The sequence below is a fragment of the Trichomycterus rosablanca genome, chromosome 2 (genome assembly GCF_030014385.1).
Source record: "Trichomycterus rosablanca isolate fTriRos1 chromosome 2, fTriRos1.hap1, whole genome shotgun sequence".
Taxonomy (NCBI): domain Eukaryota; kingdom Metazoa; phylum Chordata; class Actinopteri; order Siluriformes; family Trichomycteridae; genus Trichomycterus; species Trichomycterus rosablanca.
In genome coordinates, this window is record NC_085989.1 from 56,098,563 (window position 1) to 56,122,776 (window position 24,214).

General features: G+C 43.2%; 1 protein-coding gene across 1 annotated transcript in view; it reads right to left on the reverse strand.

Annotated features, from left to right (window-relative positions):
- Positions 1–360: 360 nt before the first annotated feature.
- LOC134302531 (alpha-tectorin-like) overlaps positions 361–24,214 on the reverse strand; it is a 42,758-nt gene continuing 18,904 nt past the window's right edge. Inside the window, exons 5-27 of the mRNA XM_062987669.1 lie at positions 22,555–22,676; positions 22,107–22,385; positions 21,903–21,998; positions 21,653–21,806; positions 21,323–21,576; positions 21,084–21,230; positions 20,426–21,002; positions 19,753–20,336; positions 17,516–18,080; positions 16,824–17,422; positions 16,194–16,746; positions 15,879–16,075; positions 15,584–15,793; positions 13,912–14,100; positions 4,711–5,000; positions 4,357–4,625; positions 4,152–4,271; positions 3,871–4,055; positions 3,613–3,773; positions 2,824–3,069; positions 2,158–2,317; positions 1,526–1,637; positions 361–426 (exon numbers count right to left, since the gene is read on the reverse strand). Coding sequence (XP_062843739.1) covers positions 1,533–1,637; positions 2,158–2,317; positions 2,824–3,069; positions 3,613–3,773; positions 3,871–4,055; positions 4,152–4,271; positions 4,357–4,625; positions 4,711–5,000; positions 13,912–14,100; positions 15,584–15,793; positions 15,879–16,075; positions 16,194–16,746; positions 16,824–17,422; positions 17,516–18,080; positions 19,753–20,336; positions 20,426–21,002; positions 21,084–21,230; positions 21,323–21,576; positions 21,653–21,806; positions 21,903–21,998; positions 22,107–22,385; positions 22,555–22,676 — 6,062 coding nt within the window. The 3' untranslated portion in view covers positions 361–426; positions 1,526–1,532. The remainder of the gene's footprint in view (positions 427–1,525; positions 1,638–2,157; positions 2,318–2,823; positions 3,070–3,612; positions 3,774–3,870; positions 4,056–4,151; positions 4,272–4,356; positions 4,626–4,710; positions 5,001–13,911; positions 14,101–15,583; positions 15,794–15,878; positions 16,076–16,193; positions 16,747–16,823; positions 17,423–17,515; positions 18,081–19,752; positions 20,337–20,425; positions 21,003–21,083; positions 21,231–21,322; positions 21,577–21,652; positions 21,807–21,902; positions 21,999–22,106; positions 22,386–22,554; positions 22,677–24,214) is intronic.

Here is a 24,214-nt window from a genome sequence, read left to right on the forward strand (position 1 = left end):
CCCAAGCAAAGCAGTCCAGAACCCTGGCTGTTCCTACTCCAAACACTAGATTGAATTCAAACCACTGTTATAAACTAAATATTTCATAATGTACACCAGCGGTCACGTACCATCCAACTACCATCCAAACTAATCTTAAAAATAACACCAAGAAAAAAAAAAGCAACGTTATTTAGCTTGGGAAAGAGAGACGTTTATTAAATGTTCATAAAATTTAATGCAGATTTCATTCATTTTCATGAATAAACAAATTATTGCTTAAATTATTGTTTTTTAATATTTAAAATGAATGTTTTTTCATTGTATAGTTTATACTAATTGATTAAGTCTATAATAGAAATGAAAAAGAGATGAGATTTGTGTCAAATCTTCAGAGGAGCATCTAGATTATCAAATTCTCCTTTATTACCTTTAGAACCTGTTCACCTGTAACACAGAACAGGAACGTTAGTGGTCCTTTATATCAGCAACAATAATCTACAGAGTAAAAGTACACTAGTCTTGAGGTGTCCAGTGTTATTTCTAAATGATTATAAGATTATAAGGATTATGGTTTAAAAGTAAGTGAAACATTCTTAATATGGCATGAATGTTATGAATGTTAGTATCCCATCTCTGCCTCATGAAGGCTTATCTTAAAGCAGCTGTAATAAACAGGCCGTGTTTCAAAGTGGATGTGCCCTGCAGTGCCAATGTGTGCAGTTTGGAACACAGCAGGAAATCACTCAGGTGTCACATCATGTCCATCTGCCTCTCTCTTCTCTTTGAGACTGTGATGATTGGCTCTGTCTGGTGTGGTTTCTTCTTTGGGCAATTAAGTCGGAAATCTTCATCTTCTTTCTGGAGAGCTCAGAAGGTTTTGCTGTATTTTAATGGCTCTGGCCTACAAACCAACACCCTTACTGGCAGATCAGACACAGGAATCCATCTTGGATGCAAGAACCATCACTAGGTGAAGTGGCTGTTCCTTTCTCTTTCCTTTGTATTGTCAATGCAGAGTTTTCTTTCTTTCTCCCTTATTAGAGAACTTGGTTTGTCACTTGCTGGAGGGTCAAGCAGCTGGTATATAGATGGAAACCTGGATCTTATTTTGGCCCTATCCATATCCTATCCTCTCTCCTTATTGGGCTGCATATGTTTAATGTGATTTTCTAAAAACTTGCAGACCAGGGCTTCACCTGGGTTCTCTTTGGCGTTCCCCTGTAAGGGTGTATACTCACTGGTAAAAAAAAAAAATGGATTTAGAGGGACTCCTTGCAGGTGGACATGGCACTGTTATTCTCAGCCCCCTGCTGAGCTTTACGAGAGGAAAACCCTCTAAAGGTATGATGGGTACATAATATCCAACTGTCCTAACCCTGCATCAGCAGAGGATATATCTTTCCAAAGTGGTGTATAGACCAGCGCCCACCTGAGCTCTTGTCAAACCCTGTTTTGTTCACCTTTGTGGCATAAGCCTGGTTTGTTTTCAACCACCCTTTATAACTAAAGGAAGACAAGCATAAAATGTAAAACGTGTACTAACCTGTACTTCAGACAGCACGGATAAAAGGCCCCATGGAGATGGAGGCGATGTCATGGGCGTCCACTGATCTACCAGCTCTGTGGTGAGGGAGATGATGTCTGGAGTTGCATTGCTGCAGATATTAGATTTGTTAGTTCCAGGACCTCATTTGACACATCGACACAATACCTAAAACTAAGCAGAAACCCTCTATACTGGATCTCTAAATCACCATGAACAGATGAAGAATCTTGCTGTGATCATATACAATATATAAACTGTGTCATCACAATTCTTTTTAAACCAGACTAAATCAGGATTGCTGCTTGTGCTGGCTGGGATCCAAAACGGGGACTGTGACTTGTCTTAGTACTAATGTGATGACCGTCCAGCAAAAAGGCTTAAATCTAATAGCACTGCCTAGCTCAGAGTTGGGGAATAGCATTATCACTCCGACTACCACAACTAGGGCAGTTGGTAGAATCCCTATGTGAGTCCCGAAACTTAGCATAAAATTATGAACACTCTTGCATATTACTAAGCCTTATGTTGGAAACACTTGAAGATTAGCTTTGGATCAGAAGGTAATCTCCTACCGTTACCCCTACACAAAACTGTTTGATTAGATGTTGTGTGAAGTTGTGTGAACCTACCACTTTACAGTTGTCCCGCCTAAGACAAAGATGAACACGGCAGTGGAGGAAAACCTTGGCGTAGTTGCTGTAGAAGGCGAACATCCTGAAGGAGAAACGTCCAGTTTTGGAGACGCCGTTCTCAATCATTTCTACTGTGTTATCCTCTGGATTGGGACACCTGAAAATAAGTTAGACATTTAAGGTTTACAGTAACATTTAGGTTGTATGTGCAAGGTTCCTCTGGACATAAAGAGCAGGTATCAGAGTAAACTAAACTTGTTAAAGTGGAAAATCAAAGATTATTAGTAAACATCTCTGTCCAGCTCTGATATTTCTCCATCGTTTACTCATTTCTGGTGGGCAATATCATTTTTTGCTCTCAATGATTTGTACAAATTAAAAGAAAAAATGTTTGGACAGTAGCTTAAATACAAATAAAAATAGTGAAGTGTGATAACAAGCAAGAATATGAGCGCTTGGTGTCCATTCTTGACCATTATTAAACATTGTTCTGGTTGTTTTTGTATCCTTTATATATATATATATATATACTGTATACTGTATATATATATATTATATTCATATACAAATAATCCCAGTCTGTTGTGATTAACATTTAGAACTACTGTCCCAACATTTTTAAATGTGTGTTTGTATGTACATGGTTTAGGAACAGTTATTTACTTGTTAGTGATGAGATCCCAGCGGACGGTATCATTCACATCATTCGTAGGAGTGGCCCAGCATGAATCCATCACTGTGGCTATCTGCCTGCTGTCCACCCCCTGAACATAGACCTCAATGTAGATCCGCTGGTCCACCTCTATGTCCACACTACCGTTGTAGGGGTGGGAGAAAGCGGCGTCCTGGTAAGGTATCATCCTGACCTGGTACATGCCCTCTCCGGCTGGAAGAGTCTTCCGCACAATGCTTTGTAAATGGTAAACCACATACTCATTAGTCAATGATTAGTCAATATGCTGTAATAGTTGTACCATTAGCAATATTTTAACTTTTTATTAGCAATTTGTTTTCAACTGAGGGATGTTTATGAAGTGCAGTGTGGAAAATGTAGTGATGTAGGTGCTAGGTGGTGTTGGTGGTCCTTCTGTTCTAATTTATTTCAATCACTGACTTGACTTTCTTCTACCCCAGATCTCTGGACCTTCAGTGGTTTCATACTTCAAATGTGACCCCATAATGTTGAAAAATACTGTATGATGCTACTCACTGGAAACTATTAAGCTAGAAAAAAGGCAAGAACATTGCTTGACTGGAGCACCAGTTCACCAGGGCTGGTTCTACATATAGGACTTGTGTTATAAATGTACATTTATATACTGGCAGATCATCAATAATAAAAGCACCTGTAAGCAAGGGTGTGGCCGAACCCCCTGAGACCCATGATTAGAAAGGGTGTTTGGTTGATTTTCATTAGATTTCTAAATAAATGGAACTGTAGTTTATCTGTACCTCAGGATGGGATTTAACTCTGTGTCCATGGTGATTGTCTGACTGAGCTGGTAGATGCAGGCGAAGCGCAGCTCCAGTACTTTGTTTCTGATAACGGTGGTTGTTGTTGAGTTCATTTCCCCCTGGATAACGTTCTCATAGATGAAGTGGGTGCCATTGGCCTGGAGATATTGATCAGTGAAAAGGTTGACCCCACATATAGAGTAAAAACATATTCAGGTTCTTTAAATCCATGACTTGTGTAGGTTAAAATCATACCGTGAGATTCGTGCCACAGATGTGGTCGTCATTATCAAAATGGAACACCAGTCTGCCATCTTGGATCGTTCCCATGCAGCTGGGGTCACTCATGTGAAGGCTGTTTGCCATAAAACCAGCTTCGAATAGCTGACAGCGGGACAGAGACACGGTGCCGGTACTGCTCTCACAAATCTCTGAAGAGTCTGGAGAGAAAAAAAAGAGTAAATGGTTAAGGGGGGGAAATGGCAAATAATTGGAGTATGTTTTGTCTTAATCGATCAACGTGTCCCAAAATGTACCATAGGTCTCTGGGTTTGTTTTAGGACTGTTCTCATTACAGAAGCAGCCAAAGGCGCCATTTCTCTCCCCACACCATTCATTCTCAGTGCAGTGCAGCTCCTCACAGGGGTCCACCGTCGCTAAATTGAGTAGCCAAATGTTAAAATATACAAATATACTGTTAGACATAATTTGGAGCCATAAGAATAAATAGAGAGTACTCACGGCATGATAGCTCAGTGCGCCAGTCTGGTATCTGGAGTTCCATCATGGTGCAAGCGATCTCATAAGCCTCCACTGATGGACAGAGCATGTCTCTGCCCGAGTAAGCACACAGGTCATACACACATGAAGTGTAGTAGGTTTTAGGGTTGATGTACTGATGGCACTGCTGGAAGGGTCCACTGGTGTTGGTGATGATGCTACAGAGATCAGAATACTCTTGTCTGAAGGGGCAGTCTTCAGAATCCCTGGTCTGGTCATTGGCACCACATCTAGACAGAACACAGCATAAATATATAGATACACAGACAGACAGACAGATATCCCAGATATTTGTGATTTCTTTATTACAATCACCCTGGGCTGCTGGTGTCTGATCTCCAGCTGTTGCCAAAGTCGTTATCGTTGGGTGCAAATGTTCCATTGGGCATGGTCTTGTCATCTGCAGGATCCCGATTATTGTTGCCACACATTCCACAGACTGATCCACGGTAGCTGGGGCCCAGTTTTACCACAAGTGTCATACTGCCATCGAAGTAGACCATGAGCTCACTTGATGCATTCACGACCACAAAGTTCTGCTCTTGGTAGATCTCTGCAATTTGGCCAAGCTGAACAGGAAGTGAGTCCGTGTGATTCCCATCAACCTGCAAAAGAACCCCGCCAAAAAACTGTAGTAAAAGAATAGGAATCAAATATAAACTTCCTGAATCTTAGATTAGAGCAGTGGATCTCAAACTTTTTCAGTCTGCTCCTTCTTAGTGGGATGATTAGCGGGGGTTTGTGTAGTTTTAGTGTTTAATGATTATGAATTTCCTTAATGATCATGAACTGAGTAGATGAGTTTAACAGTGAATATCCTCGAACAAGTGCAATACGTAAAATAATCTATACTAATCTCTTTTATACCCACAGCTTTTATAATTGTATTAACTGTGCCTAATAGATCCCTTAGATAACCTTATCGGAAATAGATTATCAATCATGAAATGCTAGACTGTACAATGAAGTTTGTGTGCACTTAAAGTGTGTGACATGTTTCTTTTGCCGTGTTAAATTATGTGCTAATGAGTGATCTGAGAGTGTGTATTTTAATACGTGTGTCCTGAAATGAATTGTATGCTCACTGTGGTGTTAGCGTGTAGAGTCTAGTGTCGTATGGTTTACATTTTCATTTACATTTTCAGCATTTAGCAGACGCTTTTATCCAAAGCGACTTACACAATGAGCGGAACACGATGAGCAATTGAGGGTTAAGGGCCTTGCTCAGGGACCCAACAGTGGCAACTTGGTGGTGGCGGGGCTTGAACCGGCAACTTTCTGCTTACTAGTCCAGTACCTTAACCACTGAGCTATCACTGGCCCTATGGTTGTCCTCTTACTCCATTTTTATCTCTGGGTTAAGCCAGTATGCTGTTTTTATCGGCTTAATAAAGTTTTCTAATGTGTGAATAATTCCATATATTCACCTGGTTATTATCGTGATTTACCAGACCTTCCTGGGTTAACAAAGGTGGTGGCAGCGCTACGCTACGGTATTAGAAGGTTTGCCTAGAGACATTACACTGGTGGCAGCGGTGGGATTCTTTTTTTGGTAACCTTTGGGTCCAAAATGAGTGAGTCGGAAAGATCTGAGTCTGTGGCCCAAAATTCAGCTATACAAGCTGTACCACGCCCCGCATTTATGCCGGAAGCTTTCGATGGCCTTACTGGTAGTTGGCCCGACTGGCTTGGACAGTTTGAACTGGCAGCAGAGTTAAATGGTTGGGAGGACAACCTAAAGTTAAAGTTTATGATTCTGTTACTGAAGGGGAAAGCTAGGGAAGTGTTTTTGGGATTGCCCAGTGATGCTAAAGAGAATTATGTTCAACTAAAAACTTGCTTAGAGAAGTACTTGACCCCGGCTGCTAACGCAGAAGTGGATAGATTAAATTTTCATAGTTGTAAGCGTTCTCAGACTGAGTCAGCTTGTGAGTTTGGTAATAGAGTCAGGAGGATGGCCCGGCGGGCATTTCCAGGGGTTGATGGGAAAATTGTTGACATGTTGGCTAAGGATCATTTTGTTACTCATGCTGGAAAGGGAGATATACGGGTACAGCTTAGGTCAGCTAAACCTGAAAGTCTTGAAGATGCTATTACCCTGGCTACAGAGTTAGAGGTTTTAAGGGGTCTAGAGAAAGAGGATGTGTTGGCCGAAGCCAGGGTACGAGGTGTACAGGTGGCAGGTGAATCACAAGTACCAACTGGTGTGTTAAATAATGTCCTAAGTGCCATAGATGAGTTAGCTAAAGAGGTGCAAGAGTTGATAGAGGAGAGGGGTGCTCCATCTAATTTTGGCCCAGGTAATCGGCCCTCTAGGTTAAGGGCTCCGGATCTTCAGAATAGAAGGTGTTGGCAGTGTGGAGAAACGGGTCATTTAAGGAGAAACTGCCCTCATCAGACGGGAAACTAGAGCGAGTGGGTGCACCGGGCTGCTCACTCACCCTTCAGAACCCCGTTAGTCAGCCTTCATGTGATAATACGGATTTTGGGTTAGGATTTTATATAGATGGTTATGTTGGGGACAATAAGGTTAAGTGTCTTATTGACACTGGAGCACAAGTTTCCTTGATAAGCAGCTGTCTTTTTGAAGTATTAGGACTCCAGTGCAAGGATTTATTGCCATATTTAGGAAAAGTACGTACTGCCAATGGTGCCCTGTTAGATATCTTAGGGACATGGGAGGGATCGTGTTCTTTTGATCATTTACATCTGAATCATGGGTTTTTAGTTTGTAGAGACCTCAGCCAGTCTATTCTTTTGGGCACCGACTTTCTTTCTAGATTTGGGGCAGTAGTGGATTTGCAGGCCCATACTTGTGTTTTGTTGGGTAAGAAGTTACCGTTAATTGGAAGTTTGGGTAGAGGGGAAGTAGGAAAATTAGTAGTAAAAGATGATGCCCTGATACCTCCTCGTTCGGAAATGATGTTGACCGGTGTGGTGTTGGGACTTGGGTTTGATATTACATATGGTCTTATCGAACCAAGTGAAGTCCTATTGGAGCGACAGGATGTGATGATGGCTCGTTCCATAAGCCGGGCAGAGAAGGGAGAAGTCCTTGTTCGGGTGATGAATGTCTCTTTGGAGCCCATAGAGTTGAAAGCGAAAATGTCCCTTGGTTCGTTCTCTCCTGAGGTGGAGCTTTGCTGTCAGCGTGTTGAGGAGAATCCACAAATGGCGGCTTCCCGCCACCTGCTGGAGCAGTTATTGGAGAGTTTGCATATTTTTGATAGGGGTTTGGATGGGGACCAGCTGGAGGCGGTAAGGAAACTGGTACATGCTAACATGTCAGTTTTTAGTCTAGGACCTCATGATCTGGGACGTACCCAATTGAGTTTGCATCGTATAAATACTGGCAATGCCCCTCCTGTGAAGCAAGCTCCCAGGAGGGTTCCCATACACTTGCAAAAGGAGATGCAGCAAGAAGTTCCGAGTATGCTGAACCATGGGGTTATTCGTCCTTCGCATAGTCCGTGGGCGGCCCCCGTGGTACTTGTGAGGAAGAAAGATGGGACCCTTCGGTTTTGTGTTGATTACCGGAAGTTGAATGAGGTCACTGTAAAAAATGCTTTCCCTTTACCTAGGATAGATGATGCTCTGGACTCTCTTGTGGCAGCTGAGTGGTTTTCCACTTTGGATTTAGCCAGTGGTTACTGGCAAGTGGAGATTGATGCCGAGGATAGAGAGAAAACAGCTTTTGCCACCAGAACAGGTCTATTTGAGTTTAATGTTCTCCCCTTTGGACTTTGTAATGCGCCAAGTACCTTCCAGAGATTGATGGAATTAGTCCTGGCAGACTTACAGTGGACTACATGTCTTATTTATCTGGATGATATAATTGTTTTTGGGAGGACTTTTGAAGAACATCTGAGTCGGTTACAGGTTGTGTTGGGGAAGTTACAGGATGCTAATCTGAAGGTAAAACCAAGTAAGTGCCAACTTTTTGCAAAAGAGGTGCAGTACTTGGGGCATATTATTTCCCCTAATGGTGTTATGACTGATCCTGAAAAAGTCTCTGCTGTTAGGGAGTGGAAGGTCCCCCAAAATCAGTCGGAGGTGCGTAGCTTCCTAGGATTGGCTTCTTATTATAGGAGGTTTGTACAGGATTTTGCCACTATTGCAAGACCACTCCATAAGCTGACAGAGAAGGGGGCTAATATGGTGTGGAGTGAGCAGTGCCAAAATGCTTTTGATGAATTAAAAGCACGGCTAACTACAGCCCCCATGTTGGCTTTTCCAGATCCCGATAAACCATTTTTGCTGGATACGGATGCTAGTGATGTGGGCATCGGAGGAGTTTTGTCTCAAATGGTGGATGGGAAGGAGCGAGTGGTTATTTATGCAAGTAGGGCTCTGAGTAAGGCTGAGAAAAACTACGCTACGACTAAGAAGGAGTTATTGGCAGTAGTTAGATTTATGAAGCAGTTCCGGCATTACCTTTTGGGGAGGCGGTTTACATTAAGGACAGATCACAATTCGTTGAGATGGCTTCATAGTTTTGACCAGCCTGAAGGCCAGATTGCACGGTGGCTTGAGCAGCTGGCCTCCTTTAAGTACGATATAGTGCATCGTCCAGGGAAGAGCCATGGGAATGCAGATGCCCTGTCAAGAGCACCTCTCGAGCCAAGACCTGTGGTGGGGCAAGTATTTGAAGACCAAGAAAGTGACTATTTAGGGTGGGATTGGAGGTTGGAACAAGCTAAAGATGGCCATCTTCAAAAAGTCAAGGATTGGGTGGAGGTGGGTAGTCAGAGGCCTCCAGAGGAGGTGAAGCAGGATCCCCAGCTAAGAGGGTATTGGAACATGTGGAGTTCCCTGTTTGTGAGAGATGGGGTATTATGGAGCCAACAGGGGGGTGTTGGTACTGTTGATACCTGTGAGCGAGTGGTTGTCCCTAGAGAGATGGTACCGGAGCTACTACACATCTTGCATAACTCAAAGACAGGTGGTCATTTGGGAAAAGCCAAGTTAAGGGATAAAGTTAGAACACGTTTTTATTGGCCAGGTTGGAGTAAAGACGTGGCAGATTGGTGTGGAAAATGTCAATCGTGTGCGGTTTATAAGACTACTGGAGCAGAACCGTGTGCACCTTTACGACCTATGAGGGCTAGTTATCCTTTTGAAAAGCTGGGTATAGATATAGTGAGACCTCTGCCTGTCACTGTAGATGGCAATAAATACATCTTAGTTATTGCTGATTACTTTAGTAAGTGGTGTGAAGCATTCCCTATGAAGGCACAAGATGCTGAGACTGTGGCAAGGGTGGTGGTAGAGCAGTTCATTCTTAGGTGGGGCACCCCTCGAAGTATTCATACAGACCAAGGGAAAAATTTTGATTCTGCGTTATTTCGAGGAATTTGTGAGTTATTAGATATTCATAAAACTAGGACGACCCCATACCATCCCCAATCCGACTGATTAGTGGAACGTTTAAATCGGACGATCACAACTATGTTGTCCATGTTTGTAGAGGCTAATCAGAGGAACTGGGATGAGCTTTTGCCCTATATGATGATGGCCTATAGGAGCAGTGTTCAGACTAGTACTAAATTTTCTCCTTATTATGCAGTTTTTGGAAAGGAGATTGTGATGCCATCAGACCTCTTGTTTAACATGGAGGTTACAAAACCAATTCAGTTGGTGGTTATGTAGATGAATTAGAGGGGAGATTGCGATCAGTCCATGCTGCTATTCAGAAACATCAAGAGTCTGCGTCTCGGGGTCAGAAGCAGTTTTATGATTTGAAGGTGCGGGGTCCAAAGTATGAAGTGGGCGACCGAGTGTGGGTGCGAGATAAAGCTAGGAAGAAGGGGAGGTGTCCCAAATTCCAGCGACATTATAGTGGTCCGTATGTTATTAAAGAAGTTATTTCAGATGAACTTCTTAAGTGATCAGGACAGGGGAAGCCTTGGTTTGTTGTACATTATAACCGCCTCAAGCCTTGTACACAGTGGTCTTTTCCAGGCACAAGGAGAGGAAGAGAAGGAGCAGCAGAATCTTTGGGAAGCGGTGGAACTGGATCGGCCTCCAGGCACTGTTCTGACCAGAGAGGTTCTGATGTCCCTGTTACATGTTGGGTGGCGCAAAGGCAAAGAACTCAGAGAGGGATGCCGGTGAGTGCGGTACCTGAGGGTCCCGGTTCAGATCATCCAGCAAGTGGGCAAGGCTTCCCTTCCTCATCAGTGGCGGGACGAGCTAGTAGTCAAGAGTTGGATGGGGCTGGACTACGTGGATGCGAGCCAGGACGCGAGCCAGGACGCGAGCCAGGACGCGAGCCAGGACGCGAGGGTCCAAATGGGCCCCAACCAGTTGCAACAGAGCCGGCTGCCTTGGAAGGACCACCCTTATCCCGTGCTCGGGGACTTTTACGGACCACAAGAGCCCCTTTGTGGCAAAGGGACTATGTGATGAGGTAATGGTAGACCCGGGGACGGGTCTCATGATGAAGGGGGGGATAATGTAATGAACTGATTAAATTAAGAGACTGAGTAGAACGGTGGGGCGGAACCTGTGCTGATTGAAGGTGAGCAACACGGACACTATAAAAGGTCGGACTCTTTGGGGATGGAGGGACTTTGTTTGGAGCAGTATGTCGGCCGACTGAAAGACCGATTAACGTGCCGGAGCTGGATGAAGGGGGATTCGCAGAGTCGATGACGGGTCAGCGAGAACTGTTAAAAGAAAAGACTGTGAGACGCTGGTGAAGAACTCTTGCGAGTTGGTGGCACGGTGAGGTTTCCGGACCACGTGAGACGCTGTGTTGAGGCTGGTCGCGGTTATGGTGCCAAGGCTTCCAAACTTTTAAGAATCCAGATATCGGGTCAGTCTGCTCCTTTTTAGTGGGATGATTAGCGGGGGTTTGTGTAGTTTTAGTGTTTAATGATTATGAATTTCCTTAATGATCATGAACTGAGTAGATGAGTTTAACAGTGAATATCCTCGAACAAGTGCAATACGTAAAATAATCTATACTAATCTCTTTTATACCCACAGCTTTTATAATTGTATTCACTGTGCCTAATAGATCCCTTAGATAACCTTATCGGAAATAGATTATCAATCATGAAATGCTAGACTGTACAATGAAGTTTGTGTGCACTTAAAGTGTGTGACATGTTTCCTTTGCCGTGTTAAATTATGTGCTAATGAGTGATCTGAGAGTGTGTATTTTAATACGTGTGTCCTGAAATGAATTGTATGCTCACTGTGGTGTTAGCGTGTAGAGTCTAGTGTCGTATGGTTGTCCTCTTACTCCATTTTTATCTCTGGGTTAAGCCAGTATGCTGTTGAATAATTCCATATATTCGCCTGGTTATTATTGTGATTTACCAGACCTTCCTGGGTTAACAAAGGTGGTGGCAGCGCTACGCTACGGTATTAGAAGGTTTGCCTAGAGACATTACAAGCCTGTTTTGCATGGCACATCTTTTCAAAACGGGGTTGCAGGCTTGATACTGCCACTCTCAAATCATGCTCAATGTTGAGCTTAGATCTGTACTTTGTTTTCAGTGTGGCAACAGCAGACAAGCCAATTTCACAGAAATAGGATGTGGCAAAGGGAAGCAGAATGCCCATTTAGAAGGGCAGAAGCCCTATTAGTGGATGTTCCCTCTCCACACCAAGCCAAAATTCACTCAGTGTCTGAGCTGTAAACCTCAGTCTTAGGGTGGAGTCAGATGTAATCTCGATGAACTGTTCCTCTTCAGCAGAGCTGAAATCAGCAGGAGCTGCTGCATTAAATGGATCTCTCACCCAGTCATACTGAGTACTGTTGTTTGGGAAGTATTTTTGAAAGAATCTTCTCAGGGAAAAGATGTGCTCCTTATGACATGGAATCACTGTGGTAGCTTCAGAATCACAAGTTTCAGCAAATTCATCCAGATTCTGCCCCACATTTCGAGCTTTCGAGTGAATGTGCTGATCTTGTCTGCCAAATGAGGAAGGTGCTTGTCTCTACCTTGAAGCTGAAGATTTAATTCATTCAGCTTTCCAAATATATCACTGAGATAGGCCAGTTTCATCAGAAATTGTTCATTACTAAACTTGCTTGCAACTTCGTGCATACGTTCTTCTTCCAAAAACACCTGAATTTCTGCTCTAAGCTCAAAGACTCGTGACAACAATTTACCTCGAGAGAGCCACCTAGCCTCACTGTGAAACAACACAGCTGAATGTTCAGCTCCCATCTCCTCACAAAGTGCGGAGAACAGCCGTGCTTTCAGGGGCCTTGTTTTGATAAAATTCACCACGCTAATAACATCTGTCAAAACGTTGTTTAATTCGGGGCTAATGTGCCTGGATGCCAACGCTTCTCTGTGGATAACACAGTGCGTCCATTGCTTGATTAATGCCTGTAATCCCTTCCTGTTCCCTGCCATGGTCTGTGCACCATCCGTGCAAATGCCCATACAGTTCTCCCATTTCAGCCCATGTTCTGTCAGGTAACAGTCAAGAAGCTTAAAGAGCTCATCAGCTGTCGCTCTAGTTGGGACGCACTTGCAAAACATCAAATCCTCACACAGTGTCTCTGATGTGACAAATCGAACATAAGCAATAAACAAGCAGTCTTTATTGCTGTCAGTAGCCTCATCCACTTGTAAGGCGAAACGTTTGTCTTTTAGTTTTTCAGTGAGCTGTTCTTCAAGATCATTTGAAATGTCGCATATACGTCTAGCAATTGTGTCATTGGACAGAGGGACAGTCTTTAATTTAGCAGCGCTTGCATTATCAAGCATAGTTGACACCATATCTACAGCTGCGGGGAGTATGAGCTCCTCTGCTATTGTGTGTGGTTTTTTGCACTGGGCAATTCTATATGCGACTTTGTATGAAGCCATTAGTGCTTTGTTGTTTACTGATGCAGCTTTTACAAAGCGAAGTTCCTGCTGACGATATTCACTAAGTTTTTTCTGAAATAACTCAAGTGGCTTATTGATGTGACCGGGGTGTAATGTCTCTAAGTGTCTTCTTAATTTGCTGGGTCTCATACTATCAGCTGCCAGAGTTTTTAGACATAAAATACAAACTGGTCTCTCCTCCTCTCCCACTACATTCACTGGGAACCCAAGAGCAATATAAGCTTCATCATATTTTCTTGACTTAGTTTTTTGTTGATTTCTGTCACTAGTTCTGTATGTCTCAGAAGCATCATCTGTTTTTCTTTTCGTCCCTGTGAAATACCTCTCCATTTTGTAAATCTAATTCTGTAAATTCTGACTCTCGGTCGGAATGTCCACCGTGAAAAATATTCCGACGTTAATACATTGGTTCTGCGCTTCATTTACCTGACACGCCCCCCTGTCATGCATCTGTGTGTGTGTGTGTGTGTGTGTTTGGGGGTGGCGCCACACACTTTGAGAAACGCTGTGCTAACCTGAAAGTACGGTTTGTTTATTGTCCACCGTAAAAAAAGCTTCTGACGTTAAAACATTGGTTCCTCGCTTAATTTCTCCGCCAGTCAGATGCGCATCCTCTGTTATGCCCCACACTTTGAGAAACGCTGGATTAGAGTATCAGTACCTTCACGTTGTGGTTTAGTCCAAGGGTGATGTGTTTCTGCTCTCCTAGATAGTTCAGCCACACATCCACTGCAGATACGAAGGACACGACGGTGCTTCCACGGTGCATGTTGGTCGCCACCACACGGAATTGTAGGCCATTGGCAGCCACATACCCACAGGTCTGAGAAATCTCATATGAACACGTGCCCTGGAGAATCAGATTTGAAACATTTGAAACATTTCAAGGCAGGTAAATTAGTAAATAATTTAGCTAGTATGCATCTGTCACATCTGAGGTTGCTGGTTTCTCTCCTCGCCAGCAGAGGGCACCCTAGCCTGAGTAGAAGCTGGCTGGTGTCTCACCAGATCCCAATCAGCGGCCATCTTGGACTCTTTAAAAACCCTGGTCTTTTTTGGGACTGGTGAAGTATCATTGTGTACACCACATTTACAACCCCAATTCCAATGAAGTTGGGACGTTGTGTAAAACATCAATAAAAACAGAATACGATGATTTCCAAATCCTTTTCAACCCATATTCAATTGAATACACTACAAAGACAAGATATTTAATGTTCAAATGGATAATCTTTTTTTTTTTTTTTTTTTTTTTTTTGCAAATATTCATTCATTTTGAATTTGATGCCTGCAACACATTCCAAAGAAGTTGGGACGGGGGCAACAAAAGACTGGGAAAGTTGAGGAATGCTCAAAAAACACCTGTTTGGAACATTCCACAGGTGAACAGGTTCATTGGAAACAGGTAAATGTCATGATTGGGTATAAAGGAAGCGTCCCCGAAAGGCTTGGTCGTTCACAAGCAAGGTTCACCACTTTGTGAACAACTGCGTGAGCAAATAGTCCAACAGTTTAAGAACAACGTTTCTCAACGTGCAGTTGCAAGGAATTTGGGGATTTCATCATCTACAGTCCATAATATCATCAAAAGATTCAGAGAATCTGGAGAATTCTGTGCAAGTAAGCGGCAAGGCCGAAAACCAATATTGCTTGCCCGTGACCTTCGATCCCTCAGGCGGCACTGCATTAAAAACCAACATCATTCTGTAACGGATATTACCACATGGGCTCAGGAACCCTTCAGAAAACCATCGTCAGTGAACACAGTTCGTCGCTCCATCTACAAGTGCAAGTTAAAACTCTACCATGCAAAGCGAAAGCCATATAACAACAACACCCAGAAACGCCACCGGCTTCTCTGGGCCCGAGCTCATCTGAGATGGACTAACGCAAAGTGGAAAAGTGTCCTGTGGTCTGACGAGTCCACATTTCAAATTGTTTTTGGAAATCATGGACGTCGTGTCCTCCGGGCCAAAGAGGAAAAGGACTGTCCGGAATTCCATCTACAAAGCTTCAACAATTAGTGTCCTCAGTTCCCAAACGCTTATTGAGTGTTGTTAAAAGGAAAGGTGATGTAACACAGTGGTAAACATGCCCCTGTCCCAACTGTTTTGGAACGTGTTGCAGGCATCAAATTCAAAATGAGTGAATATTTGCAAAACACAATAAAGTTTATCTGTTTGAACATTAAATATCTTGTCTTTGTAGTGTATTCAATTGAATGTGGGTTGAAAAGGATTTGCAAATCATCGTATTCTGTTTTTATTCATGTTTTACACAACGTCCCAACTTCATTGGAATTGGGGTTGTACATTAAACTCTTCGTTTCTTACCTGAGAGTGTGCTACAGCTCCATCAAAGGTGTAGTAATGGGGATCACCCGTGACCATGCAGGAGGACATTTGGCTGTAGCAACCAAGTCTGCCATTCCGGATCGCACATTCCTGGGTGGGGCTGCAAGAGGTGGAGATGCAGCGCAGGTCATTGGAGGCAAAGCATTCACAATGCTGGGAGCATTCCTGAGTCCAGAACTTCTCACCGATCTGCAAGGCCAAATCATAATGGATTACTGAAAGTACACCATTGGACTTGGTTTGAAAAAATGTCCTAAATGCATTGAAAACTCACATAAAAATAGAATCCATCATACAAGCAACCACACTGCTCCACCGGCTCACAGAGGCCTCCACTTCTCACAAAGCCTTCATTACAGAAGCAACCCTCTGTACAGGTCCTATCACATATGGCATCTACACTGCTGGCACAGGTATGCCCACAGTCTGTACCACACAGTTCGTAGTGGCTGTTGTCGGGACAGTATAAAGCTAAGATTCGAACACACAAGTAAGGTAGAATATATTAGTTTGTCATGTACGCTTCACAGGGGGTACATGTTTCTTTATATGGTTGTAACTGTACTCAGTTTCATTCCAGGTTACTTACGACAGGTGGTGTTCACTCTCCAGGGCAAAATCACAACGTTGGCAGATTGGCAGGTACTAACGTAGGTTTCAATGGAACGACACAGTACGTCATTACTGAAGTCAGAGATGCAGACATCGAAGACACAATTATCAAAGTGGGCCTGAGGATCCACGTAGGCATGACAGAAGCTCAATGGACCCCCAGAGTCTCTAAGGATCCCACACAAAGCCTCTGCCCTAGCTTGGTCTGAACAAGATGTAGGATCTTCTCCTCCGTGGTGGCATGTTGTGTCGTTCTCAACATTCCAACTGGCTCCAAACTCTGTAGCTGAGGAAGCCAGCTCTCCAGAAGGAGTTAGGAAATCATCTTTTCGATCATTATTGAAGTTACCACACAGGCCACATGTTGCTCCACTGTAATTTCCTAGTACAGTGATGGTCGCCATGTAGGAACCATCATAACTCACAGTGAATCCAAAGTCAGTTGTAACATATGTGTACGGTCCACTGGAGTAAACAGACACCCTGCCAAAATCTAGCAGGACAGGGAGGTTCCTGGTGACACCGTCAATCTAGTGAAGGACAAAAAAATTTAGCAGACTTGTATATGTTATATTGTACGTTATGGGTCATATCATGTTTTACTTACGTTAGCTGTCCCGTACGCGTTCTGTGAGAGGAGAACCAGATGGCCTGAAACATTGACTGAAACCTCAACAGTGATTGACACTGGGAGGCCAAACCATGGTTCATTTCGTCCGATGACTTCAAAATACGGTAGCCCCTGATTATCATTACACACACTCGCCAGTGTGTATCTGCATGTGCCTTGGAAGTTGAACCTTAGTCCATCAAAAGAGGTGTAGTGGGGGTCCCCTGAAGCATAGCATGTGGCATAGGGTCGAGGATGGCAGCCATATTCTCCTTTAACGATGCTGCATGTTTCATACTTATTGCAAGACGATGGGCTACAGGTGACGTAACCTGTGGTACCACTACACTCACAGAAGGACTGGCACTGTTCTCCCGACCAGAAGCGCTCCCCACCCTGCCTGTAGCGACCCTCGTGAAGGCAGCCACAGCCCACTGGAGGAACACACTGGTCTCCACTAAGCAGTAGACCATCATCACACTGGCATCCTTCCTGGCAATGTTGGGTGCACAGAAAAGGGAAAGATAGACTGGGGCAAGCTGCAGGGCAGGATGTACCACACGCCTCATAGTGGCTATTTGCAGGGCAGGGGAATTCTTTAATAGAGGAATAAAAGGTCATTAGTGAACTATCTAAGCCAAAATAAAGTCATGAACAAATGTGTCTGAGCTAAAGCTTGTAGTACTCACCACAGTTAGTGATGCTTCTCCATTCTCCTACACTGATACCGCTTTGCTGGCAAAGTACAGCATAACCCCTCAAGGCTTCACACAGGGCCTCTCGAGCACCCCCTGTCTGTTCCAAATAATGGGTGCACTCCTCAATCCAGTCCTGTGTCTCCAGACTGCTGTGACACTGAGCAAAGGGTCCATCGGGTGAAGCCAAGATGCTGCAGTGCTGGTCGAACTGACTGCTATTCTGATAATACCCCTGCTCCCAGTTATTATCGGACTGCACACAGTGGGCAGAAAGTGACCCATCTCGCCAGCTATTCCCAAACTGTTGTGTATCATTCAGAAATTCTCCAACTGGGCTGTAGAACTCATCTTCAGGGTTTCCATTCAGATTCCCACAAAGACCACCAAGAATCCCAGTATAGGTGGTGGGTGCAGTGATTCGGATTAGGTGTGGCCAGTCAGCTCTCACGGTCACCCCAAATGACGTTTCGATAATGACGCCCTTCACACTGCTGTGGTAGATAAGGATTTGGCCTGAGCCAACACTGAATGGTAGTGCAATCTCCTGACCATCAACCTAAAGGTCACAATGAATATTATCAAGATATGGGTTACTTCTCAGTATGCCTAAATAAACATATACAGTGGGGCCAAAAAGTATTTAGTCAGCCACTGATTGTGCAGGTTCTCCTACTTAGAAAGATGAGAGAGGTCTGTAATTTTCATCATAGGTACACTTCAACTATGAGAGACAAAATGAGAAAAAAAATCCAGGAAATCACATTGTAGGATTTTTAAAGAATTTATTTGTAAATTATGGCGGAAAATAAGTATTTGGTCAATAACAAAAGTTCAACTCAATACTTTGTAACATAACCTTTGTTGGCAATGACAGAGGTGAAACGTTTCCTGTAAGTCTTCACCAGGTTTGCACACACTGTAGCTGGTATTTTGGCCCATTCCTCCATGCAGATCTCCTCTAGAGCAGTGATGTTTTGGGGCTGTCGCTGGGCAACACGGACTTTCAACTCCCTCCACAAATTTTCTATGGGGTTGAGGTCTGGAGACTGACTAGGCCACTCCAGGACCTTGAAATTATTTTTACGGAGCCACTCCTTCATTGCCCGAGCGATGTGTTTGGGATCATTGTCATGCTGGAAGACCCAGCCACGTTCCATCTTCAATGCTCTCACTGATGGAAGGAGGTTTTGGCTTAAAATCTCATGATACATGGCCCTGTTCATTCTTCCCTTAACACGGATCAGTCGTCCTGTCCCCTTTGCAGAAAAACAGCCCCAAAGCATGATGTTTCCACCCCCATGCTTCACAGTAGGTATGGTTCAACTCAGCATTCTTCTTCCTCCAAACACGACGAGTTGAGTTTTAACCCAAAAAGTTCCATTTTGGTTTCATCTGACCACATGATATTCTCCCAATCCTCTTCTGGATCATCCATATGCTCTCTGGCAAACTTCAGACGGGCCTGGACATGTACTGGCTTAAGCAGGGGGACACGCCTGGCACTGCAGGATTTGAGTCCCTCTCGGCGTAGTGTGTTACTGATGGTCCCTTTGTTACTTTGGTCCCAGCTCTCTGCAGGTCATTCATCAGGTCCCTCCGTGTAGTTCTGGGATTTTTGCTCACCGTTCTCATGATCATTTTGACCCCTCGGGATGAAATCTTGCCCCAGATCGAGGGAGATTATCAATGGTCTTGTATGTCTTCCATTTTCTTACAATTGCTCCCACAGTTGATTTATTCACACCAACCTGCTTGCCTATTGTAGATTCACTCTTCCCAGCCTGGTGCAGGTCTACAGTTTTCTTCCTGGTGTCCTTCGACAGCTCTTTGGTCTTGGCCATGGTTGACTGTTTGAGGCTGTGGACAGGTGTCTTTTATACAGATAACAATGTCAAACAGGTGCCATTAATAAAGGTAACGAGTGGAGGACAGAAGAGCTTCTTAAAGAAGAAGTTACAGGTCTGTGAGAGCCAGAAATCTTGCTTGTTTGTTATTGACCAAATACTTATTTTCCACCATAATTTACAAATAAATTCTTTAAAAATCCTACAATGTGATTTCATGGATTTTTTTTTCTCATTTTGTCTCTCATAGTTGAAGTGTACCTATGATGAAAATTACAGACCTCTCTCATCTTTCTAAGTAGGAGAACTTGCACAATCAGTGGCTGACTAAATACTTTTTGGCCCCACTGTAGTTTAATATAATTTAAACATGGACAAGCCTACCTGTGCCTTTCCTCCTTCTTTCATCTCTACAGAGACCTGAGATCCCTGTGCCTCAAACCTCAGCACCCTAGAAAAGTCCTGAGAGACTGTGGGCACCTTCTTTACTGTCACTACAAAATGAGGTTGTGACACTGGTCCCATTACTCTTGAAAGGACGAGTTCACAGGCTCCTGGATAACTGAACATTCGTCCATCAAAGGTGTGATATGTGCCTAGTCCTTCAACCAAACAGGTGGAATAACCGATGGGTCTGCAGCCTCTTACACCATTATGGAGACCACACATTTTCTGTGGACCACACTGGTAGGGTTGGCAGCTCATTACCATGTTGCTGCAAGTGCATTGTCTGCCACAGTCCTGGTCTAAAACCACTGACTGACCATCAGCATAGTAGAGACCTTCGAATGTGCAGCCACAGCTGCTTTGTGGAACACACTCTCCAGCACTGAGAACATATCCTGGATCACAGATGCAGCTCTCCCGATTTTGCAGGGGGCAGTTGGCAGGTGCAGAAGGGTCACTGCAGGTTGCTGGGCAGCTTGTTCCCTGGGACTCAAAGTGACTGTTTGCAGGGCATGGGATTTCTGGAGGGTAATGGTAGGTAAAAAGTTAAAAGCCTTATTGCTGGAAGAACGAATGCATGGTTGTAACAAAAAAGTGAAATACTGCTTACCACAGAATCCTTCTCTCCTCCAGTATCCAAGTTGTACGCCATGCTGCTGACATTGGGCTGCATACACATTGAGTGCCTGGCACAAGGTTGGCTGGTATCCACCAGTCACACACAGATCATAGACACAGTTCTCCATGAAGATCCCGGGTGACACCACTGAGTGGCAGTTGGCAAATGGACCACTAGCATCCATCAGGATGCCACAACTGTCTGCGTTACTATAAAGGTTTCTCTGATCTACGGTACAGACACAATCCAGACCCGAGCACTGTGGAGACTGACAGGTTTCATCTGTGTCCCCATTTACCTTCCAGGAGTTTGCAAACTCCACATCTGAGCTCAAGATCTCTCCTGAAGGTGTGCGGAAGTCATCTTCTGAGCGGTAGTTGAAGTTGCCACACAGGCCACATGTGCCATTTTGGTATTCATAAGGCACACTGATGGTCACATAGGAATAGGCATCATATGTAACAACCAGGCCGAAAGCTGTACTGATAACTACAGAGAAACCAGACTGGTAGACTTGAATGGCGCCGCTGTGGAGGCTGAATGGTGTTGTTGTGAAGGTTCCGTTCACCTGAAGAGATACAGTGAGATTTATAAATCAAATGAATACAAAAGCAGATAAAACTGACTAAGGAGGTTAAGGGATACTAACCATGGCCTCATATCGATGGTCTCGTACCAGTTCCAGTACTTCGTTGTACACAAATACCCTGACCAGGCGTGTCCATGACACATGTGTGCTACCCCGATGTTCGTTCTTTCCTTCAATGCGATAGTACGGCAGTCCAACACCACAAGCCTGAACAGACGGATATTTTAAATCATATTTTTTCATAAGTGGAAAATTTTAAACAATTATTAATGTATTTATGATGAAAACACTTTGGGAACCTCAGAGAGGACGTAGGTGCAGGTTCCTTGAAAGTGAAAGACTTGACCATCGAAGGTGTAGTAGTGAGGGTCACCAGCTATGGTGCAGGTTTGGCGTGGGATATTTTTGCAGCTATACTGAAGAGCATCAGGACGGCAGGCTTGAGAGAAGCTGCACGGCGCTGAGCTGCACTGGAGACCCGACCGGGTGCAGGTGCATCTTTCCTGGCAGGTGGCATCAGTCCAGAATGAGACGTTCCGAGGCACAGTGTCGTCTGATAAGATAAAGTAGTTCAGTTAGATCTCAGTGTGATACATGCTGATGTTTGATGGCTTCTGAAGTGACATTACTGTTAAATTGGCATCCTCTTGATCCTTGATCCACATGGAAGGCCCATCTGCCCGAGACATTCACATTGCTGCTGTATGTAAAAACGGTGTAGTTATATTGAAGTGACCCAGGGATTAAGAAGTAGAAGCTGGAGTCTTCTGTGTCATAACCAGCCTAGAAATGACCAAAAATAAAATAAAACAAATTAACATTGTAGATTTTTTCCTCCCTCCAGATTAAATTACAATAATATCACAGCATTATGTTTACCTGTACAGATCGGTTTGTTGGAGCAATCTCACCATAGTTCATCAATATGAATGATCGAGCTCCGTTAGAAATCAAAACTGCTTGGAAAGACGTTTCCTAAATATATCAAGGGACAAAGTGTCAGACACTAATTAAAGACCTGTTTTTCCACATTTTTAATAAACAGTTTAAAAATCACATTATAGGTTAGAAAAAAAGTCTTACAGTTCGACTGGTTGGGTAGTAAGCTACTTTATTCCATGTTGCAACAAAGACCCAAGTAGCGTTGAAGCTCAGCCCTGGAAAGTACTGATTGATGTCTCGGGTAGCTCGAGTGAGAACGTCGCCTGATGTGTACTGCTGATATGAGACGACGCCATTTTCACGATTGTCAAGGTCTGTCCAAAATGGAGCAATGAGGTCGATTCCACCATATCCAGGAAACTGGTACGGACTGTAGCTGGACCACGGCTGAATAAAGGTCAGGTGTCCATTGTTGTTTACCTACAGATTAAAGCCAAATTTCAGTTTATATGTTTTGGAAGCTTTCTTCTAATCAGAGTAGCTCACCGTCAAGAATAGTTCATGAGGTTCTAGAAGCATTAGATAAGTCTTCGCATCTTGGCCTACCTGATTTAAATATCTACCTGGATAAAAGGTAAAATGTACTTACATACATTATGTTGTGGGATTTTCCAAAGAATGTAAACGGTCGTTGAAGAGCAATAGCAAGTGAACTTCCATCATCCATTCGTGGATTGACTGTGTCTCCAGCTCCAAATGGATAAAAGTGCCCTAAAAGGAACCGGATAACATGAGCAGGCTAGAAGTAACTGCTAAGCATATGCTTTTATTTGATGTTTTTGTTTGATTTTAAGACACTCTGCCATCTCTGTTTTTTAAAATACATTTTAAGAGACAAGATCATCATTTAGAGATCGACTAAATGTGGCCAAGTTTAAAAAAAAAAAAAACGTCTCAAAGAAAATCCTGACTGTGTGTCCAGATTATTTTTATGGTTAACATCTCAGCACCTTAAACTACATTAATCCCGCACCAATAATGAGCTTCCAAACATACCAGTTATGATAAGTATGAGAACTCTTGATCTATACCCTCAAATGGTGCAAGAAACCCCGGATAACCAGCTGGCATTATTATTGTAAATGCACATCTGGCGGACTTGCATGTTTAGTGTGGTGTGTAAGTCGGTGAGTCCTGCAAATATTATCATGATAGGTGTCCAACCTGGTACAACCCTGCACCCGCTGTTTGTGGCTGGTAAAACTGGACCAAAGCATGTTTTTGGTAAAGCATATATGAGCCTGATGGTTTTATATATTACCCCAAACATTTGGACAAACACAGTGTGTTAAAGCAGGACACTGACCCAAAACCCAAAATCAAACTGGTTTAGGACGGGCTAAACTAGGCTAAACTTGAGAATTTAAAATGGACTTCACTTGGTCCTAACATCAACTATATCAAAAATATGTGGACTAACAAAAGTGGTTAAACTTACCAGTTCTGTCAGGTGGACTGGTCGAAGATCCAGCCACAATTGAACCAGAAGTGGCTGATTGAGGTAAAAACATATAAAAGTTCTATTTAAAATCTATAATAAACTTCAGGAAAGATGTTAAATTATTAAACTTTCTTTTAAACTAAGGAATCTGTGTTTTAATTATTCAATCACATGAAACACAATGTTATAACTACTAGTAATAATAATCCTTGAAATAATGATGAATTTATTTTCCCTTTTAGAGATTATTTATTACATTTAGCATTACTTCACTATTTTAAATTTTTTCTCAAAGGATTTGTAGTCTGTCAGGTTTAGGCAGCATCACTATATAACTTGGTGAGTAAAACCTCAGTTTTATAACTCAAATTTGTTCACGATTTACATGTTCTTCAGTTATCAAGGTTGTCAGCATATCACATTAAACTGCTTCCTACCAAGGCTGAGCTGCCACTTGACTCCAATTAAAACCTTTAAAGGTTTAAGGAGCCCTGGAGTAGATCTGGACAAGCAGCATTATGATTCTAATGCACTTCTGGTTGACTTTCATGTTCAGTGTGGTGTGCAAGTCGGTGATTAGACAAAATTACGAGTCCTGCAAATATTATGATGACAAACAAACTAAACTAAAATTCTGTAAATAAATACATTTGTTTGGTCACGACAACTAGAATTAAAGGTAACACATTCAAACCCAACAATGCTGTAGCTACTGTCATTATATACCGAGGCTGTTTTATTGCCAGTAAAACTGGAGCATAGCAAAAAATTACATCAAATATTTTTGGCATAATAGACAACACCTCTA